At 38.1% G+C, this 17,857-nt stretch overlaps 1 protein-coding gene across 1 annotated transcript in view; it reads left to right on the forward strand.

Annotated features, from left to right (window-relative positions):
- The first annotated feature begins 3,112 nt into the window (after positions 1-3,112).
- Positions 3,113-17,857, forward strand: part of RGS7 (regulator of G protein signaling 7) — a 202,254-nt gene continuing 187,509 nt past the window's right edge. The window contains exons 1-2 of the mRNA XM_058165755.1: positions 3,113-3,293; positions 4,358-4,483. Of these exons, the coding sequence (XP_058021738.1) occupies positions 4,406-4,483 (78 nt within the window). The 5' untranslated portion in view covers positions 3,113-3,293; positions 4,358-4,405. The remainder of the gene's footprint in view (positions 3,294-4,357; positions 4,484-17,857) is intronic.

A 17,857-nucleotide genomic window follows, 5' to 3' on the forward strand; every position in this document is an offset into this window, starting at 1 on the left:
CTCATGTAGATGGGCGCTTCGCTTTAAGCTGTTACAATGTAATAAGGGTTAACCAGAGAGGCAGTTTCTGTAAGCAGGGCAATAAAGATTAGGCTAGAAATAACACCAGAATGTTTCCTTCCTGCCTTCCTTACAGGATTAGCCCTGCAAAGTGGGGAAAAAAACAAAATAAGATTTCTTCCAATAACCGGTTCTCTGAACTGCTTAGAAAGTTAACAACTGGTTCTCCCAAATAGGTGCGAACTGGCTGAATCCCACCACTGCACCCATCCCCTCCCAGGAGTCTCCACGTGGCCCATTTTGGATGCCAGGTAAGTACAGGGCTTGCATGGAGGCTCTGGGAGGGCGAAAAGCGGGCCTTCAGGAGGTCTGGAAATGGGCCATTTCCGGCCTCCGGAGTGTCTTTGGTCACACATGCATGCACAGGGGTCAGAGCAGCATGGGAGGTCGGGGCACACGGGCGGTATTGCATTATGGGCACACGTGCAAGTGACCCCCTTGTGCTCCTTCCACATTTGGCATGCAACAGCAAAAAGGTTTGCCATCATTGATATAAAGCATCGCACAGTGACATTATCATCCTACAGAGTGGATAAATTAATGGGATAAGTTAAATCTCATTGAATTCAATTGACCTTATTTGTAAGTAATCAGACTGGAAAATGCCAATTTTAGCTATTTGCTGACTCTGTGCCACTTTAAAAAGTGAGGTCAAATCTTTTTGAAATTGGTAGAATGTCATCACAAAGTCCAGGTCTTGTTGAAGAATAGGTCAATCCACACTTCATGAGGAAGGGGGAATCAGTGTGTACAGAATTATGGACTGTTGGAAGTCCATAATATTACTTTGCTTTTCCTTGAGGGAATGAAACAAAAATAATTCAACATGGGGAAAAAAACAGCTCTAGATGCATCTCAACTGATATAGAAGCCAATGTCTTATTGAAGAAGGCTATGAAGTGTATCTGAACTCACAGGAATTAAGACAGTGTGACATATCACCTTTTTGAGATCTTTAGACTAAAGGAGGGTGAAAAGTGAATCAGAGGTCAGCTTATCTAGCCATTATTCCACAACTCACTTTCTGCATATTGGGTGGCAAGGACATGAAATGGAAATGAATCCTGGAAGATACTGTACTTTTATCTCATACTCATAAATGTATGCCATAAATTATAATACCTTTGTTTTATTCTACTTTGTTTTTAACAATACAGCATCCAATTGTCCCAATCTTGTTATAGCATCACATTATCTTTTTCCATAACCAACCATGGTTCTTTGTCATTAACCAACTTTCTTGAAAGAAACTATGGCTTAAAAAAGTAAGAGAGCCTGATTTAAATAAAAGGCTCCCACCCAGGGAACATTTGAAAAAGTCTCATGGTCTTACTCCTTCGTTGTTTATAAAGTAGAAACATATAATTCATATAACATAATTACCGAAATTGTTGTGTTGGGGATAGGGATTTTTAATTTTTATTTTATTTATCTTAATAAATAAAATAAAAATGAATAACAAGAGAGGGAAACAAAAAGATAAATCATGACAAACAAAAACCCACCAACTTCTATCTATCAAATATTTTCATCAGATGTCTAACCAGTTTCTAATTATACATTTTGTTTAAAAAGATGGTATGCTAATGGTAAAAAAGTCATAAAAACTATGCCAAAGAACATCACACTCATATTTTAACATTGCCTTTTCAAGATAAATTACACACATATTGAATCCAATCCTTAATATCAAGAATATCACAATTCTAATTTCTCAATATAATTGTCTTAATGACATCCCCAGCCTGAAATAACCATAACTCCTAAAAAATAATATCAGATTCCAATGTTTGTGCATATAATTCAACAATCACCCAAAACGTTAAAAAAATGTGCAACTTAAGCTAGGGTACCGGGAAGGGCCTCAGTAAATAATGTATCGTCTCCATGTTTTATTATGAAAGTCATGAATTATGGGCCAGAACCTCATTACCATATTTGAAAACCAGGCAGGGGTCAAAATCGCCTCATCCCTGGGGAGAGGGGAGGTGATCAGGTTCACTAAGCACACAACATTGGAACCCCACTTAATTGATTTGTAAGCCACATTTTGAGAGCTTTTAGTATTCATTCCTCAATGTAACATTGTTTGCATTTAATATAATGGACACTGCTCCATTATGGAAGCTTAAGGGATAAAGATGCACATTAATCTCTAGAATGCCAGGATCCTTAATTTTAGAGGAAAGTTGTGATATTATCATAATGCCCTTCGACCAGAGGATTTGAAATGGGGAAGGGTAGACCACCAGACCCGTATCAGAGCAAGGAATTCTACAAGAGTTTTATTACACGATAAATCCCCTTCTCTGCCACACGTTTATTTTGCAATGAAATGTTTCGATTTTATTCTCGATTCTAATCCGGCTCAGACACTTTCCCAAGTTTTCTCGGCATCCTAGATTTTGTTCGTTTGTGTCCCATAGCGCTTTCCAGCCTATCTCCGCGTTTCGCTCTTTCCAGCTCTCCACCCCTCACCCCGCCTGCCAAAGTGAACTTCGCAACCATTGTCAGCCGCAGTTAGAGAAAATCGATGCCTGAGGAGGGCTTTCTGAACGAGCTTCCTAATCGGGCTCAAACGGCCGTTTGGTCTCCTTTCAAAGGCGGTTTGATGCAGATTGACTTAATTTCCCGTTGCGTTTTCGCGCGCAGATTAGGCTTCTTTTGAAAGGAAGGCAGGTGGCAACAGAGGCTTCTCTCGCGTTCTCCCCCCACCCCCGAAGCCTTCATATTGCCGAACTCACCCTCCCGCTTACTTGCCCAGCCCGCAGTCAATGTCAGTCATTTCTTGCCGTCCGCCCTCTCCGTCCAATCCCACCACCCCCGCGGGAAAGTCGAGCGCAAAAAGGGAGCTTTTTTCGCAGTTGCCATGTGGCGGCGGCGGCGGCGGCTGCACCTTTGACGTTCCACTTTCCCACGTGACAGACAGCCGCGCTCCATTCCAGGGAGGGAGGGAAAGAGGGAGGGAAGCGCTTCTCAGCCGCTGCCGCTGGCTCCGCTTCAGCAAAGCTTTGAGGGAGTTGCAAACGCCGGAGGAGCGGCGGCGGCGGCGGCGGCGGCGGCAGAAAGCAGTGCAGCGTGTGTGTGCGCGCTGCTTGTGTGATGAACGAGCCTCGCTTCCTGCCGTCTTCTGCCGGCTGAAACCGATTGCACAGGGCTTTGGGTGGGTGGTCCAAGCAGCCGAGGAGAAGAAAGCCGCTGCTATTGAGCGCCGGGTGACCTTGGCCCAGGAGGTAAATAACGCCAGGCGGCGGGAAGTGGGGGAATTTTGCCTGGCTGGCTCGGCGCGGGGTTTGCGTTCGGGTGAAACCAGCCGCGGGCAGGGAGGAGGAGGAGGTGGTGCCCGAGGCGCTGTCCTCGGTGCTGAAATCTCAGGCAGCTTCTCCGCTTTCACTGCAGGGCAAAACAATCTCGCGCGCCTGCCATTTGCTGCCGAAAGGCACAAGGCAGACGCCCGCCTAAGAAAGCTGCTCCCGGGAGGAGGCGGTGGGAGGAAGGGAAGGGCTGTTGAGGACCACTGTAGAACCGAGCCGGCGAGCCAAGGACTGCCAAGCAACCTTTGTGTTATGTCCGTTCGGGCTTAGAGGGGCCAGGCAGGGCCGCTCTCAGAGTCGAATCGGGTCCTCCAGCTCACATGAGAAAAGCGAGGCGCAGAGTGCTGCTTCGCCTGGTGAGCCGGCCGGGTCATGGAAGAGTGTGGTGGAAGAGGAAGAGGAAGAGGAAGAGGAGAGGAGGAAGAGCACAGGTCCATAGATTGGTCCTGGGAGGGGAGGACGTGGATTTGAAAGCAGGCACGTGGCTGATTGTCGCAGAGTCAAAGGCGTTGGATCTTTTCTTTGTTTTTTGTTTGTTTTTTAAACGTGGCTCAGAAGTAGGTCCACTTTGAACAAAGCTGCGGGGAAGTGGTTGAAACTTAGTGCGAATTTTGCAGTCCAGTGATCAGTTTTGTTTTGCTGGGGGTGGGGTGGGGGGAAGCAACCGTTGCTAGAAAAGATGTTTACATCACTGTGATGCTGGTTCTAGGATGTTGATGCTAAAGCCTCCTGCATGGCAATTCAAGCAAACTCTGCTGGGTTAGCCAAGAATGGGGTGGCAAGATGAAACTTCCAGTGGCCGCTGGATGGTGCTGGAAGGAAAATTACTGTGTTGGTTTAAGGCAAGAGTTGGGGCAGGGTCACATGTCTAAGTGAAAAGGACACTTCCTGTTAAGGAACTGGGAAAAAGTTAGAACTGTCTACTGTGGACATGAGCTGCTTACCAAAGAATATCTGACTAAGATAACTTTCATTCTTCACAGAGGCTAATTGCTCTTCAAAAAAGTTACCAGGAGCCCTAGCCTTAAGACATGGCACAAGGAAATAACTATGGACAGAGCAACAATGGGGTCGCTGATGAATCCCCAAATATGTTGGTGTACAGAAAGGTAGGCAACTGGATATGGTATAACAATGATTAATTTACTTATTACATTGATCAGCTGCCTTTGTTTTGAGAACTCAGCACAAGTACATAGAGGTCTCTCCCCACCACCAATGCCACAGCAACAATGCTGTGAGTAGGTAGGTTTGAGAGAGAGTGACTGGCATATAGTAAGTATGAAACATACCATGTTTCAATCAGTCACACCACATTTCAATCAATACAGCTAAAGTCTAATCTTACATCTTACATGTTACTTATCTTATCTGAGTGGTCCATATAGTGGAAAGGGAGAAAATAGCAATGTTGAAATTCTTGATTTCATTCACTCTTCATCTATAAACTATAAAAGCATTTTTTTGCACACAAGATTTAATTTGATAGAAGAGGTGGAACATCTTAACAGTTTCCGCTTCAGTAAACCCTTGTATTTTTCAACAGAACTTTTAAAATCATCACTCAAATATAACTCCTTTTGTTGGGAAATGATGTAAGGTATTAAATAGAGGAAAATATATGGCAGTGACGGTGCGTTTGTTGGGGTCGTGCTCTGGAAAAGCCAAGCTTCTGGGTTCTGGTGCGTATGCGCACCCAGCAATCAGCTGGCCAGCATGCATGTGCACACCGGTTTTTGGCACTGCCATGTGTGCAAAGGACAGCTGATTGTCATGTGCACATATATGCCAGAAACCTGGAAGACAAACAGGCAAGGCCATGTGTGCTGGGTGACATGGCTTTGCATGCCACTTTGGGTACATTCCAAAGTGCATGTTCAAAATTCTTGTGCTGATGCCACTCATTTTTACTGAACCCTACACCCTTAAAACTGTCCTTAAAAAAACCCCCAATAACTACATTAGCACAGCATTTTCATTAGGTTGTGTTACATTTCATTTTGTGGGGAGGCGGGTTTAGACTAATACGTAAATTTAGCTTGTTTGCTTAGTTTATGTACAAAAAAAATCTCTCACCAGCAATAATGGGCTAGAAAAAAGTTAAGTATATTTTGTTAATGCAGAGAAAATATCTGAAATAGCTTGTGTCCTGTTTTTTTAATAGGATTTTTACAGTATCATTGCAATGAGAATTATATTTAATAAACAAACTTTTAAGCACTTATTATATATAACTAGGGCTTTCTTAATGAAAAGTCTTTTACTAATGCCAGGGCACTTGATTTCCAACAGCTTTTCGATATACTGCAGTCGTAGACATCCCAAATACTGTCTGAAAATCCTCCTTCACCAGTATTTTGTTCTGATAAACTTTCATGGGATGCTTGTGCTAGTTGTTGCTGTGTTCCAACAACTATACCTGAAAGAATTGTCTTTTGGAGCCAGAAACTATAATTAGGACCAATTCATCTGCTTGACCAGACTGCATGTGATAGGGTGTCATACACTCCACAATAGCTTGTTTAATTTACTCAGTTGATAATGCTTTGTCTATAATGTTTGCACAGGATTTTACTGAAATATGTTACTACAAAAACATTCCCAACACAAATTAAAACATCAGTGATCATACTGTTATGTAATTGTTATAGAAAAGCTAACAGAGTTGTGCTTACATTAAGCAATATAGAACAAAAAGGTAGCTAAAATCAATAGTGGAATTGCTATTGGTGTGTAACTGTATGTACGTAACTATAATTTTCATCCATGAACACAGTGATCACAAACCTGCTAAGAAATACACAGGGAATCCACATAGACTTACCTCTATATACCAAATATACATAGATTTGCACATTTTATATAACAAAAGTTGTATGAAATACACAAATATACATTTAGATAGATAGCATTGCCTTTGATGCTGCTGCTGTATTTATTATGAATTTAATGTCTGCATATTGTCTGTTTTGCAAATATGTATATGTATTTTGTATAGGTATATGTATATGTAACAAATATGTATTTTGATATGTCTTGACTCCTTCACGACCTGAGAGAGATACGTATTTGAGTTTGGTGGACATTATTTTGTTAACTGTACTTTTGTTTGTGCCAAGTATAAATTATTATTGCTAATGGTGTGAATGGGTAGATTTAAAAAAAAAAAAAACAGTCCGAAGTGGTTTCCTTCAATTCTAACTTCACTTTTTCCAGAGGTTAGTGGACAACTGGAAGGCAGATATGAAAATGTTGTTCTGGGAAGAGAAAGGAATTCCAACAAGGAATCAAATCACCTTAGAGGATCTCTGGATAAAAAAACTGTCATGCCTGTGTTTTACTTTTGTAGGAAGCGACAGAAATAGGAGGCAAAACAGCATTCCAGTAGTGTGTTGGATTGGTTGCTAGAGCCAAAGTTTTTACAAAATATTTTCTTCTGACTGAAATGTTGATGGCTGCTACAGGAGAATTCTCTCTGAAATCTTCACCAAGTTTATTTCAGGAAAATAATTTATGCTTTGCAATAGTTTGCCATTTTATCAGGCTGTGATGTGAGGAGTTGCTCCTTCAGGTAAATGGTCTCAATTGACATATAGCATTGTGGAGCATTAGAATAGAATAGAATAGAATAGAATTTTATTGGCCAAGTGTGATTGGACACACAAGGAATTTGTCTTGGTGCATATGCTCTCAGTGTACATAAAAGAAAAGATACGTTCATCAAGGTACAACATTTACAACACAATTGATGATCAATATATCAATATAAATCATAAGGATTGCCAGCAACAAGTTATAGTCATACAGTCATAAGTGGAAAGAGATTGGTGATGGGAACTATGAAACGATTAATAGTAGTGCAGATTCAGTAAATAGTCTGACAGTGTTGAGGGAATTATTTGTTTAGCAGAGTGATGGCCTTCGGGAAAAAACTGTTCTTGTGTCTAGTTGTTCTGGTGTGCAGTGCTCTATAGCGTCGTTTTGAGGGTAGGAGTTGAAACAGTTTATGTCCAGGATGCGAGGGATCTGCAAATATTTTCACGGCTCTCTTTTTATATAGGTCCTACAAGGCAACCTTGAAGTCAGATATACTGTACTTCATAACTGACTTCAGTTAACATTCTGATACATCATTCTGAACCAACTAAAGGTTATGAACATTCTTCAGAGGCAGCACATGTTGGAGAAGTAAATATGTGGCAGTGTAACCGCAGTCATATCTGATAGGTCCAAGTAATTTTATTTTATTTTAATTTAATTTATTTTTCGAGTATGTATTAGATAATATATCTAAGTATAAGCATGAATTGAATACATAAAATGAATACAATTAAAGGAAACGTTAGGAAAGGGACGGTAGGCACTCTGGTGCTCTTATGCACGCCCCTTACAGACCTCTTAGGAATGGGGTGAGGTCAACAGTAGACAGTCTTAGGTTAAAGTTTTGGGGGTTTGGGGATGAGACCATAGAGTCAGGTAGTGCATTCCAGGCATTGACCACTCTGTTGCTGAAATCATATTTTCTGCAATCGAGTTTGGAGTGGTTCACTTTAAATTTGTATCTATTGTGTGCTCATATATTGTTGTGGTTGAAGCTGAAGTAGTCATTGATAGGAAGGACATTGTAGCAGATGATTTTATGAGCTACGCTTAGGTCATACTGAAGACGGCGTAGTTCTAAATTTTCTAAATGTTATTATAATTATTATCAATCTCCTTAAGTTTGAAGAACTAAAGAATTCCTGTAACTGGAGTTTTACCTGCTGGATAAGGAATGGGTTGTGAAGCAGGAAGAGAAAATTTGGAATAAATAAAAACAGTGGCAGAAATAAAAATGTGCAGAAAAATGAATATGTCTCTCCCCACAATGCTCATTTCCCATCCAAGATCTCTTGTGCTGCCATTGTTTACTTGGGAGAAGCCCCACAGCCTCACAGGGAGAGAATGATTCCACATCATTGGCTCACATTCATCATTTACTTTGAAAATATGAATGCAGTTCTCCTATTTTGCAAGGAAACACAACTGGCAATGCCCATGAAGGCAATATTGGACTTGAGAACTGAACCAGGCACTTAAAATGTTAGCAAACTATGCAGCAGTTTTGCAGAAATTTTAATATCTATTATATCCATCTAATGGCAAAAGCCCCTGTTTGTTCTTTCTCTTCTGTTCTTTATTGAACTTTGAGAATCACATTGCCACTTGTAATGGGGCCTTGCCAGAATTAGCCCTGATTTGCAATCCATTGCTTGTGCTGTTCTCTCAGAGGCTTTCAACTGGGTTTGTGGCACTTTAGCAGCTGGAATTCTTTGCAAAGGGCTTTCATACTTGCATCAACCAAACTTCCTGAATCCCTGTTGAGGCACACAAAAGTCTCGTTTTGGTATATGTCACATTAGATAAACTTTTATTTCAAAGCTGAAGATGTTTAGATGCAAGGAGGGTTGTGCCTGGAGGATAGGTTTTTCTTTTAAAGAGAACAACAACAGTTGGGTTACTCTGATGGAATGTTGCCAAGCTGGATAAAATAATGCTGTTCTGTCTTTCAGAAAACATCCTTATTTCTTTGCTTTTAATTCTAAAACTATTTCTTTCATTTTATATTAAATTATTTCAAGTATTTAAAAATGGGCTGAATTTTAGGAATCATGACTTTGCTGAATGCTAGGATAATTTGCATGGCAATCTCATTTATAGGTTTCCATACCTTATATAGTATTTGCAGATATTGCAAAACTGAATATAGGCAGGCAAACTATAATTCCTACATGCTAGGAGTTTTGGACTGGTATTTTTGGGATAACGAGAAAAGGTTAAAAAAAGGGGTTGGGTTTTTTTTTTACTGTTTTTTGTTCTTTAGTATAGATCTAAAAGTAACCTTTTGCTCCACTGAAAATTATGAGATCTGATTTATGATTTTGTTTGCTATTCTATCAGTTGGTCAGACTTTCAACTAATCTCTAGATATTTAATGGCAAGGTCACACTTATTTATTTCACCAATAGCTTCGTTGTCAATTTTGGCTTTGGTTCACACAGAATTTGCTGCCACTGAATACATAGGCAACAACATTATAGAAAACATAAGCCTATAGAAACCAGTCAGTTTAAACATATTTTAATTCCCAGACCTTTAATGGATTCTTAAATCCATTCCAAGAGTAGGAAATACAATACCTAAACATATTAATATATGTTATCTGCCAGTATAGCTGAAGCTGTGGAGTCCTGGGCGCTGTCTGATCTTGGTGTTTGCTTGGAGACATTTCATTACACAGCTAGGTAATATCATCAGCGTATTCTCTGATGATCGCTCACCCTGATTATGTTGACCAGCTTGGATAAGGAAACATCTGAAAGCTCAGAAAGGATTTCACAGTTCAACCCTCAGCTGCTGATATTCTCTTCTATTGAGAGATAAATCTACTCGACTAGGAATTCTAGAACTGTTGTTCCAATTGCTGTAATGTTGCCTGATTTGGAAGAGTCTGTTAATGTAGTCTTACAGTAAAGTAGAATTAGCTTAGCTGGTCATGATTCTGGGAAGGCTGACATTAAGCTTGCAAGTCTAACTATAGACTTTCCTGCCATCTTTTTTTTACAGCCTTAGAAATTAGAGATGTTCCCTTCTGAGGTTTTTTTTTGTCTGTTATGCAACTGCAGGCTATGCCTTCTCTTATGTGATCATTTCCTAGGCAGCATCTTTTTCTCCTGTCTCCCAAGATTGTTCCCACATACCATGGGTGTCAAACTCGATCACGTCATGTGATGTCACATGATAAATCGTGACTTTTTACCTTTGCAGAAGCTGGGGTGGGCGTGGCCTACGCGTGATGCATCCAGCCTGCGGGCCACCAGTTTAACACCTCTGCCACAGTTTTATAATTTTTGAAAATTTTATTGTAATATTATTATTTTTAATATTATTTGCCACTCCAGAGTCATTTGTTGAGATGGGTAGTTACTAAATTGTTAAAATAGAATAATAAAAGACACGGCTAAAAAGTGTCACAGCAAGAATATAAAAAGGCTGGGAAAATGAAATATCTTTACCAGTGACAAATGAATTAACTCATTGACATATAATTAATGTGATTCTCTCCTATTCTTTAATAATTTCTGTTGTGTCACTCTATACTACATATCCAGACCTAAAAGTATCTTTCTATTATCATTAAGCTTGATTGTTCTTATAGTTTAACTTAATAATAGATAATTAAGAAATGAATGGGAAACAGAAGACCGAGTCATCTGTGGTCATTGACTCCAATATTGATCCTATGAATCCTTAACATTGGCAAAAAGAGAATACAAGTTATTAGAATTGTTATGGAAGTGTGGTGTCATAATATTAGATGATGCATCTTAAATTATTGTCTATGGAGATTCTCAGTCATCCAGGTCATGGTAATCTAAAATTATTGCGTAATCTAGTGATGTATGTCAATGTACCATTATATATGCTGTATCTGAACAACAAATGTAAATAACTGCTGGCTATAAGATGGTTCACCCAAAGATCACCTCTCTATGTGCCAATAACACAGAATTGGGAATGTGCTGAAAATCAGTGATTGCTGCATTTACAGTCTCCCCAAATGTTACATAAAAGGTTAAGAGATTCATTTTCCTTTCTATTGTTTTCTTATTTAAAATAGATTAAACAAATGTAAGTCATTATACAGGCCATACTGAATATTCATATTTCTGCCCCCCCCCCTTTTTTAAACATATTCCTGCAAGGGCAGTAAAAACCAAACTGGGCACAGAGGTGGCATGCCTAAAAGATCCACATTTTGTGGGATCTCTCTAGAGCTTCATTTTGATTATTGATCAGGAGAAATTCATTAACCTTTTAGTCAGCATTCAGGTGGCACAATTGATGGGGCTAATTAGTTTAATCCCAAACAGACAAATCAGTTTAAGGCTAACTCTAACTCCTTTAGGTTTAATTGACTTGGTCAACTGATTCAGTGTTCTTCATGCACCATGACCTATTTAATGTGTTGTTCAAATAAAAATTATTCTGCAATAGAAACAAGATGTTGACAGATGGATCTGAATCTCTTATGTGTGCCACCTGGGTGGTTTTTTGACCACAAAACTATTGATATTAGCACTATTTGAAAACCAAGAGGTAATATCCATTTGCAAGTAACATTAGAGAATGGATCTCTATATATTATTTCAGAATAGACCACATGAACAACCACAACCATGCATTTTGAATCTACATACATGTAGATGTGTAATTTTGCATGACAATTCATTGTAGTAAAAATAAAGAAGACTCAAACTATTGCACCATTACATCTCATAATATGGTACACACACTTTGTCTAATACGTTGTCTCTAAAATAGATTTAGATGTGTGTGCTCACCTTCAGAATGTGGATGCGATTGATGTTATGGAAACAAAAATGATACAAGTAATTCATGCAATTAAGACTTAAATTATAATCATTATTTCCATAGTTCTACAGGGATTTGTGCGGAAATGGTGGAATAAAAAAGGGTGCTCAATTATTTCAAGTTAGAGATCACTATTTGGCTTGAAAGATTTTGTGTGGGCAAGATAACTAAAATTACCAATGTGCCATGTTAATAAATGTGCTCATCTCAAAACATGCTTCTGAAGAGAGTTTTCCCCCCCTTCAATTAAAGTGTTTAACCACTAAAATGGAAAGGCTAACAATCTGGTATTTTAGAAAGATCATTAGTCTGTTCCAGACATAGCTATTAAGCTTAGTTTTCCATATAAATTAGTCTGAGAAATTCATTTCTAGCAGTTAGCCCCTGATGTAGTTATTTTGGAATGCTGCCATGGTTATCTATATTTTAAGATTTATATTAGTATTCAAAATTTATATCTAATTTCCCTCCCAGAGTTTACAACTTCATATCTAACAAAACAATCTTATAAAATGGAGAAAAGCCAAGTAGATATATTATTTGTAGTTCTAAATGTACTTTCCTTTCAAAAGAAAAGAAAACATACCTATTTTTTTACTTTTTCTTGTAATCGTTGACTAAACATGGAAGAATTCTAAAGTCCCATTTGCATCTAATTGTCAATAGTCCTCCCCGCTCATGATTATTTTTCTCAGTTCACATTATTTCAGATGTTGCCTTATTTATTAATGCACAATCTTATGTCGTTTATAAATTTATACAGAACAACCCATGATACTTCACCATAAAGGAGATAGAGCTAACATAAGCAAGAAAAGAATAGGACTTTTGGAGCAGTGATGTTCTTTCTGTAAAAGGTATCTGTCCCCAGATAGTTAGTTAAAACAGTTCCTTAACCATAAGTGATTGATTTTTCTAAGCACCAAAAACATTTTTTTTGCACTTTTAGAACTTTGTGCTATTTGTTTGGCTGCTGTTTGATCTGTAGGTTTTTAATTAAATGAATGCTGTCCCATTCGGACTTTGGTTGCTGGTGATTTGAAAATGTAATCAATGAATGTATGTGCATACTTTGAAAGTGATTGATGAGTTTGTATCCAGACCTTGTAAAAGTACTGGACAACTCTGCTGTTCATTAAAATGCCCCTTGTTTTCCCATGTGAACCTCAAACAAGGTGGCTGTTTTAAAGAGTCAATTCATTACACTTAATACAACATTGAATTAATACCAGGTCTGAAAAATTTCTTTCAGATAATTTTTGAAATGTGCATCAAGCCCTAAAATCCAGCTGTTTCAGCTCCTCTTGCTTAGATTTGGAGATGTAGTTACAGTGGAGTAGGGGGATTTATGTGGTTGATTGAAAGATCAATGAGAAGTTAAGCTGGTATAGACTTCCTGTGGCTCCGCTGGTCATTGAGGACGGTCTTTTTAGACCGCCAGCCCTGGATCGCATAGAGCCACTAAGACAGAGAAAATCAGCTGTCTAGCGGCTTGGAAACCTTTCCCCCGGGTAAAGAGGGTGGAGGTAGAGCTCCCCCCAAAGCACCAGGAATGATCCTGGAGCTTGAAGGGAAGAACTCCCTTGGTAACCCGAAGAGCTCCGGATCCAGGACGCCTCTGTCTTCTTTGGCAGAGCAAAACACCGCGACCACATCTGTGATCAATATTGAGTTTAAATGGATTTTTGACTTAACCAGACAAAGTCAGGAGGCAAGGTAGATGTAAGTACCAGACCTCAACCCCGTTTTTGGATTCTGTTTGAGAAGACAGGAAATGGCATCTGAATATAATGGGCATGAAAGTGAAAGTCAAAGAGGTGCTCATTAACATTGTTATGGTTAATAACTTTGCTTAAACTTGCTGGATTTTATGTTTATTTGAAGAAACTATAAAGTGAAAGCTGGAAAGATTATACAACTGATTTATTCAACTTAAATACTGTGTTTATGAAAAGATTGGACTTTGTTTCAAATTATAAAATCAAAGTAAGATGGCTTCTGTACAAATACAGCCTGCTGTCTTCAAGGAAGTTGGAGCCCTGCTAGTTCAACTAGATAAATTACAAGAGGAGCTGAAGGAATTTCTGAAGGCTCAAATTTTTGCTTGGGATAAAAAAATTAAGGAAATGGAGGAGAAGATATTGAAAATTAAAGATTCTGTAGCAGCTGAGAATGAAGAGATCAGAGAAGGTGTGGTGGCAGCAATTAAGACTCTGGCTGAATGTATAAAACAATTGGATGAAAAAGAGATTGATCAAGTTAATTTGAATTTAAAAAGCAAAATAGAGGAGTTTCAGACCAAGGTGGAGAATATAAAGCAGTTGGATGATAGAGTTGAAGAAATTAATCACGTTAATTTGGACTTAAAAAATAAAATAGAGGTGCTCCAGATCAAGGCGGAGAGAGCAGAAGAAGAGTGGGTTTTATTGCCATACAGAGTTATGAAATCTGCACTGAGAGTAAGAGGCCTGAAAGAAAATAAACGAGAGGATTTAAAAAAGATTTTTGCAGAGGCTTTTGCACAGCTGATTGGACAGAAACCAGTGGACTTTGAAACCCAAATTGAGAAAATTTACCGTGTTAATTCATGGGTTGCAAAGCAGAGACACCTGCCAAGAGATGTAGTAATTCATTTTATATCTAGGAAGATTAGGAATGAAATTTCCCAAGTCTCTTATAAAAACAAAATTCAAATATTGGGACAAGAGGTACTGGTATTGAAAGAAATTCCTTCTAAAATGTTAAGAAATAGAAAAGAATATGCTTTTTTGGTGGATCAGCTTAGAAATCTCCAGATACAGTATAGAAGGAATGTACCAGCTGGATTAACAGTAAACTATAAGGGAGGAAAATATTGTCTTAATACAGTTTTTAAAGCAAGAGATTTTTATACCTAAAGTATTGAAGGTTGGAAGCTTACCATTGTTAGAAGTTAAGATGGAAGGAGAGGTGGGAATGGTTAAAAAAGGGGAAAAGGAAATAAAGCAAATACAACTTAAAACTGAGGCTGTAATTTTCGGAGAAGAAACACAGAAAGCTGCAGGGGAGGATCAAAGTATGATTGTAACTATTAAACATAAAGAGCAAGGAGTAAAGAAGTAATACTTTCAAATGAAAGGACTTTCCTTTCATGGGATAGGGTAAATTATAAGGGATATTTTTGAATATAAAAAGTAGAAAGAATAAGTCTTTCTACTTATTATTTACTTTAAGTAAGAATATTTACTTTTAGCAAGGATAGTTAAACTAGATAGTATAAAAGTTTTTAGGGTATGATGGATATATAAATTTGAGGGACTATAAGATATATTGAAACCCTTTGATAGTGTAATACTGTGTGGGGGAAATGTAATTAGTGATGGATTGTATGATAAATGGGGTGTGAAATGTTTAGAAATTTATAGTGTGGGGAATATGGGGAAGAATATGAGGTAAATGTTAAATTTATATAAGCTAAAAAGATGATGTTTATTATTATGTATGATGGATATATAAATTTGATGGATTACAAGGTATACTGAGGAATAATTTTTGATATTACAACGTTGGAAGATGGGATATTGTTTATTACAAAAGATTGGACTTTAAACTTAATGGATTTAGATGAGAAGGTAGAATTATCAGCGTATTTGAAAGATTACTTTCGAAAGATATATATATAATGGAGACGGTTTGATTTTTTAAAAAAATATTGGACTGAAATAACAAAATACTAAATAGCTTTTAAATGAATAGAATGTAATTGTAATTGTATTAGTATTAGTATTAGAAACATTTTCCGTTTCCTTCTTTTTTATGGAAAAGGGGAGCTAAGGCTCAAGAAGGTGGATGGGAGTTTATGTTAATTAGCGTATTTTAGCTTATGATTGTTAGATACGAAACCCTGTATTTGCTCTGGGAAGTCGGGGGGGGAGGGGATGGGGGAAGTCGGGAGGAGGGAGGGAAAGGGTTAGGGTTGGGGGGAGGGGAGATGTATGGGAAATTTTTTTGTAAAACTTTTCAATAAAAAAAATAAGAGAAGTTAAGCTGGTATCATAGAAGTGCTGTATGCAAACAGTCCCCAACTTACAAGGTAGAGTGGAAAAGAATAATATTTTTCTGATAGTACAGAAGTCATTTATATAGACAAAATGATACAAAAGTCATATTTTGGGATATAAGAGCAGAGGAATAAGAAGCCAAGCCATTCAGGGGTTTGAAAGCACAAGTAAGTGACCTCTACTAGCTCTGAAATAGGAGGACAGGGGTTCATGTTGGGTTTAACTGATCAGATTGAAATCGGATGAATGGATTCTGCAGTTGAATACTAAATAATTACAACCAGAGTGATCTTTAACTGTCTTCCCTAGTTGGTGCTCTTCAAACATGTTTGACTATAACTCTAGTCCAGTGGTGGGATTCAGCCAGTTCGCACCACTTCAGGAGAACCAGTTGTTAACTTTCTGAGCAGGTTGTTAAATTACTTGAATCCCACCACTGCTCTAGTCTTACCATCCTAAAGATGATAAAAAGATGAAAATAAGAATGAAGGTATTTAACAGCTTTGTACTTACATGTACTATGTGCACACATTTCCATAAAAGGTTAAGAAATCAGATATGAACGATTATGACTTTTCTTGATTGTACGAATGTGTTCAATATTTAATGAATAATCAGTATGTCATTCCATGGAGAGATAGCAGAAGAACACATTTTCTTTGAGTTTTGCCCATATAATGTACTCAGTCATTTTTGCATAGTTTACATCATTACTCCTCCACCTAGATGACTATAAAATAGTGGATTTCAGTGGTGGGATTCAAAATATTTTACTACCAGTTCTGTGGGTGTGGCTTGGTGCATGGCATGGCTTGGTTGGTGTGACAGGGGAAGGATATTGTAAAGTCTCCATTCTCTCCCTACTCCAGGGGAAGGTTACTGCAAAATCCCCCATTTCCTTCTGATCAGCTGGGACTCAGCTGGGAAGCAGAGAATAGATGGGGACAGGGCCAGTTAGAGGTGGTATTTACCGGTTCTCCAAACTACTCAAAATTTCTGCTACTAGTTCTCCAGAACCTGCTGAATAGCACCTCTGGTGGATTTTGACTCCCAGAATTTTCCAGCCAGCTTGGGGAACTGAAAACCATCCATCTTAAAGTCACCAAAGTTGAGAAACACTGGTTATATAATCCAGCAGATTCCAGCTCACAGCTTTTGCTACGGAGATGAAAACAGGGGTGGCTTAGAGACCTAGTAACTCTGCTTTATTCTACTGTATATACTTGCTTCTATCTGTTATAAATAGGGCATTGGATTGAGATGTCAAAAACCATAATATGATGGAAGACTGGTTGCCTCAAATTAGTAACTTCAGCTCATGGGGAAGCCAGTACTATTGGCAGTCCTAGAATGAACTAAATGAAACAAATGAATCAGATGTTTATTTCCTGACTGTATTGAACATTTCTCTGCCAATTTTTTTTTAAAAAAAACAAGTGATAGTAGGGAGAGAAATCATAGGCCTGATGTCCATATACAAATGTGTCATTGATTTTCTGTGCTATAATTACTGTGATGGAATCAGGATTACTTCATCTGAAAAGCATTATCTGGATTTGTTAATTGCACTGGGTCAAAAATTGGTTTCTTTGCTCTTACCTTAGCATAATATGTGAACTCAACCATGAAGTGGTGGTCTGTGCAACTTGAATCTAGGCAATTATTTTTGCATTCAACAAATCCTGGTTTAAAACTCTGGCTTAGTGTTTTATCTATGTTCACTGCTGTGCTTTGTGATTACAATAAATGTTTCATTAGAAATCTTGTATATGTACTGCCCTATTCACTTGTTTAAGTTATTCATGTTTAACCATCAGGCAACAGAAGCATAAATGAGAACTGGCCCATAGCCAATATTCAGCCTATTGCATAACAAATGATCTTTTTCTACTATGGCTTTAGTTCATTGTCAGGTTCCATGCATTTATATTTACCCAGTGTATACTTGCTTTTTTTAATCAGAAATTTAAATGACCCATACATGCAAAATTAATTACAATTCAAAATGTTTTCTTACGTAAGTCTGGC

The sequence above is a fragment of the Ahaetulla prasina genome, chromosome 1, assembly GCF_028640845.1.
Source record: "Ahaetulla prasina isolate Xishuangbanna chromosome 1, ASM2864084v1, whole genome shotgun sequence".
NCBI lineage: Eukaryota > Metazoa > Chordata > Lepidosauria > Squamata > Colubridae > Ahaetulla > Ahaetulla prasina.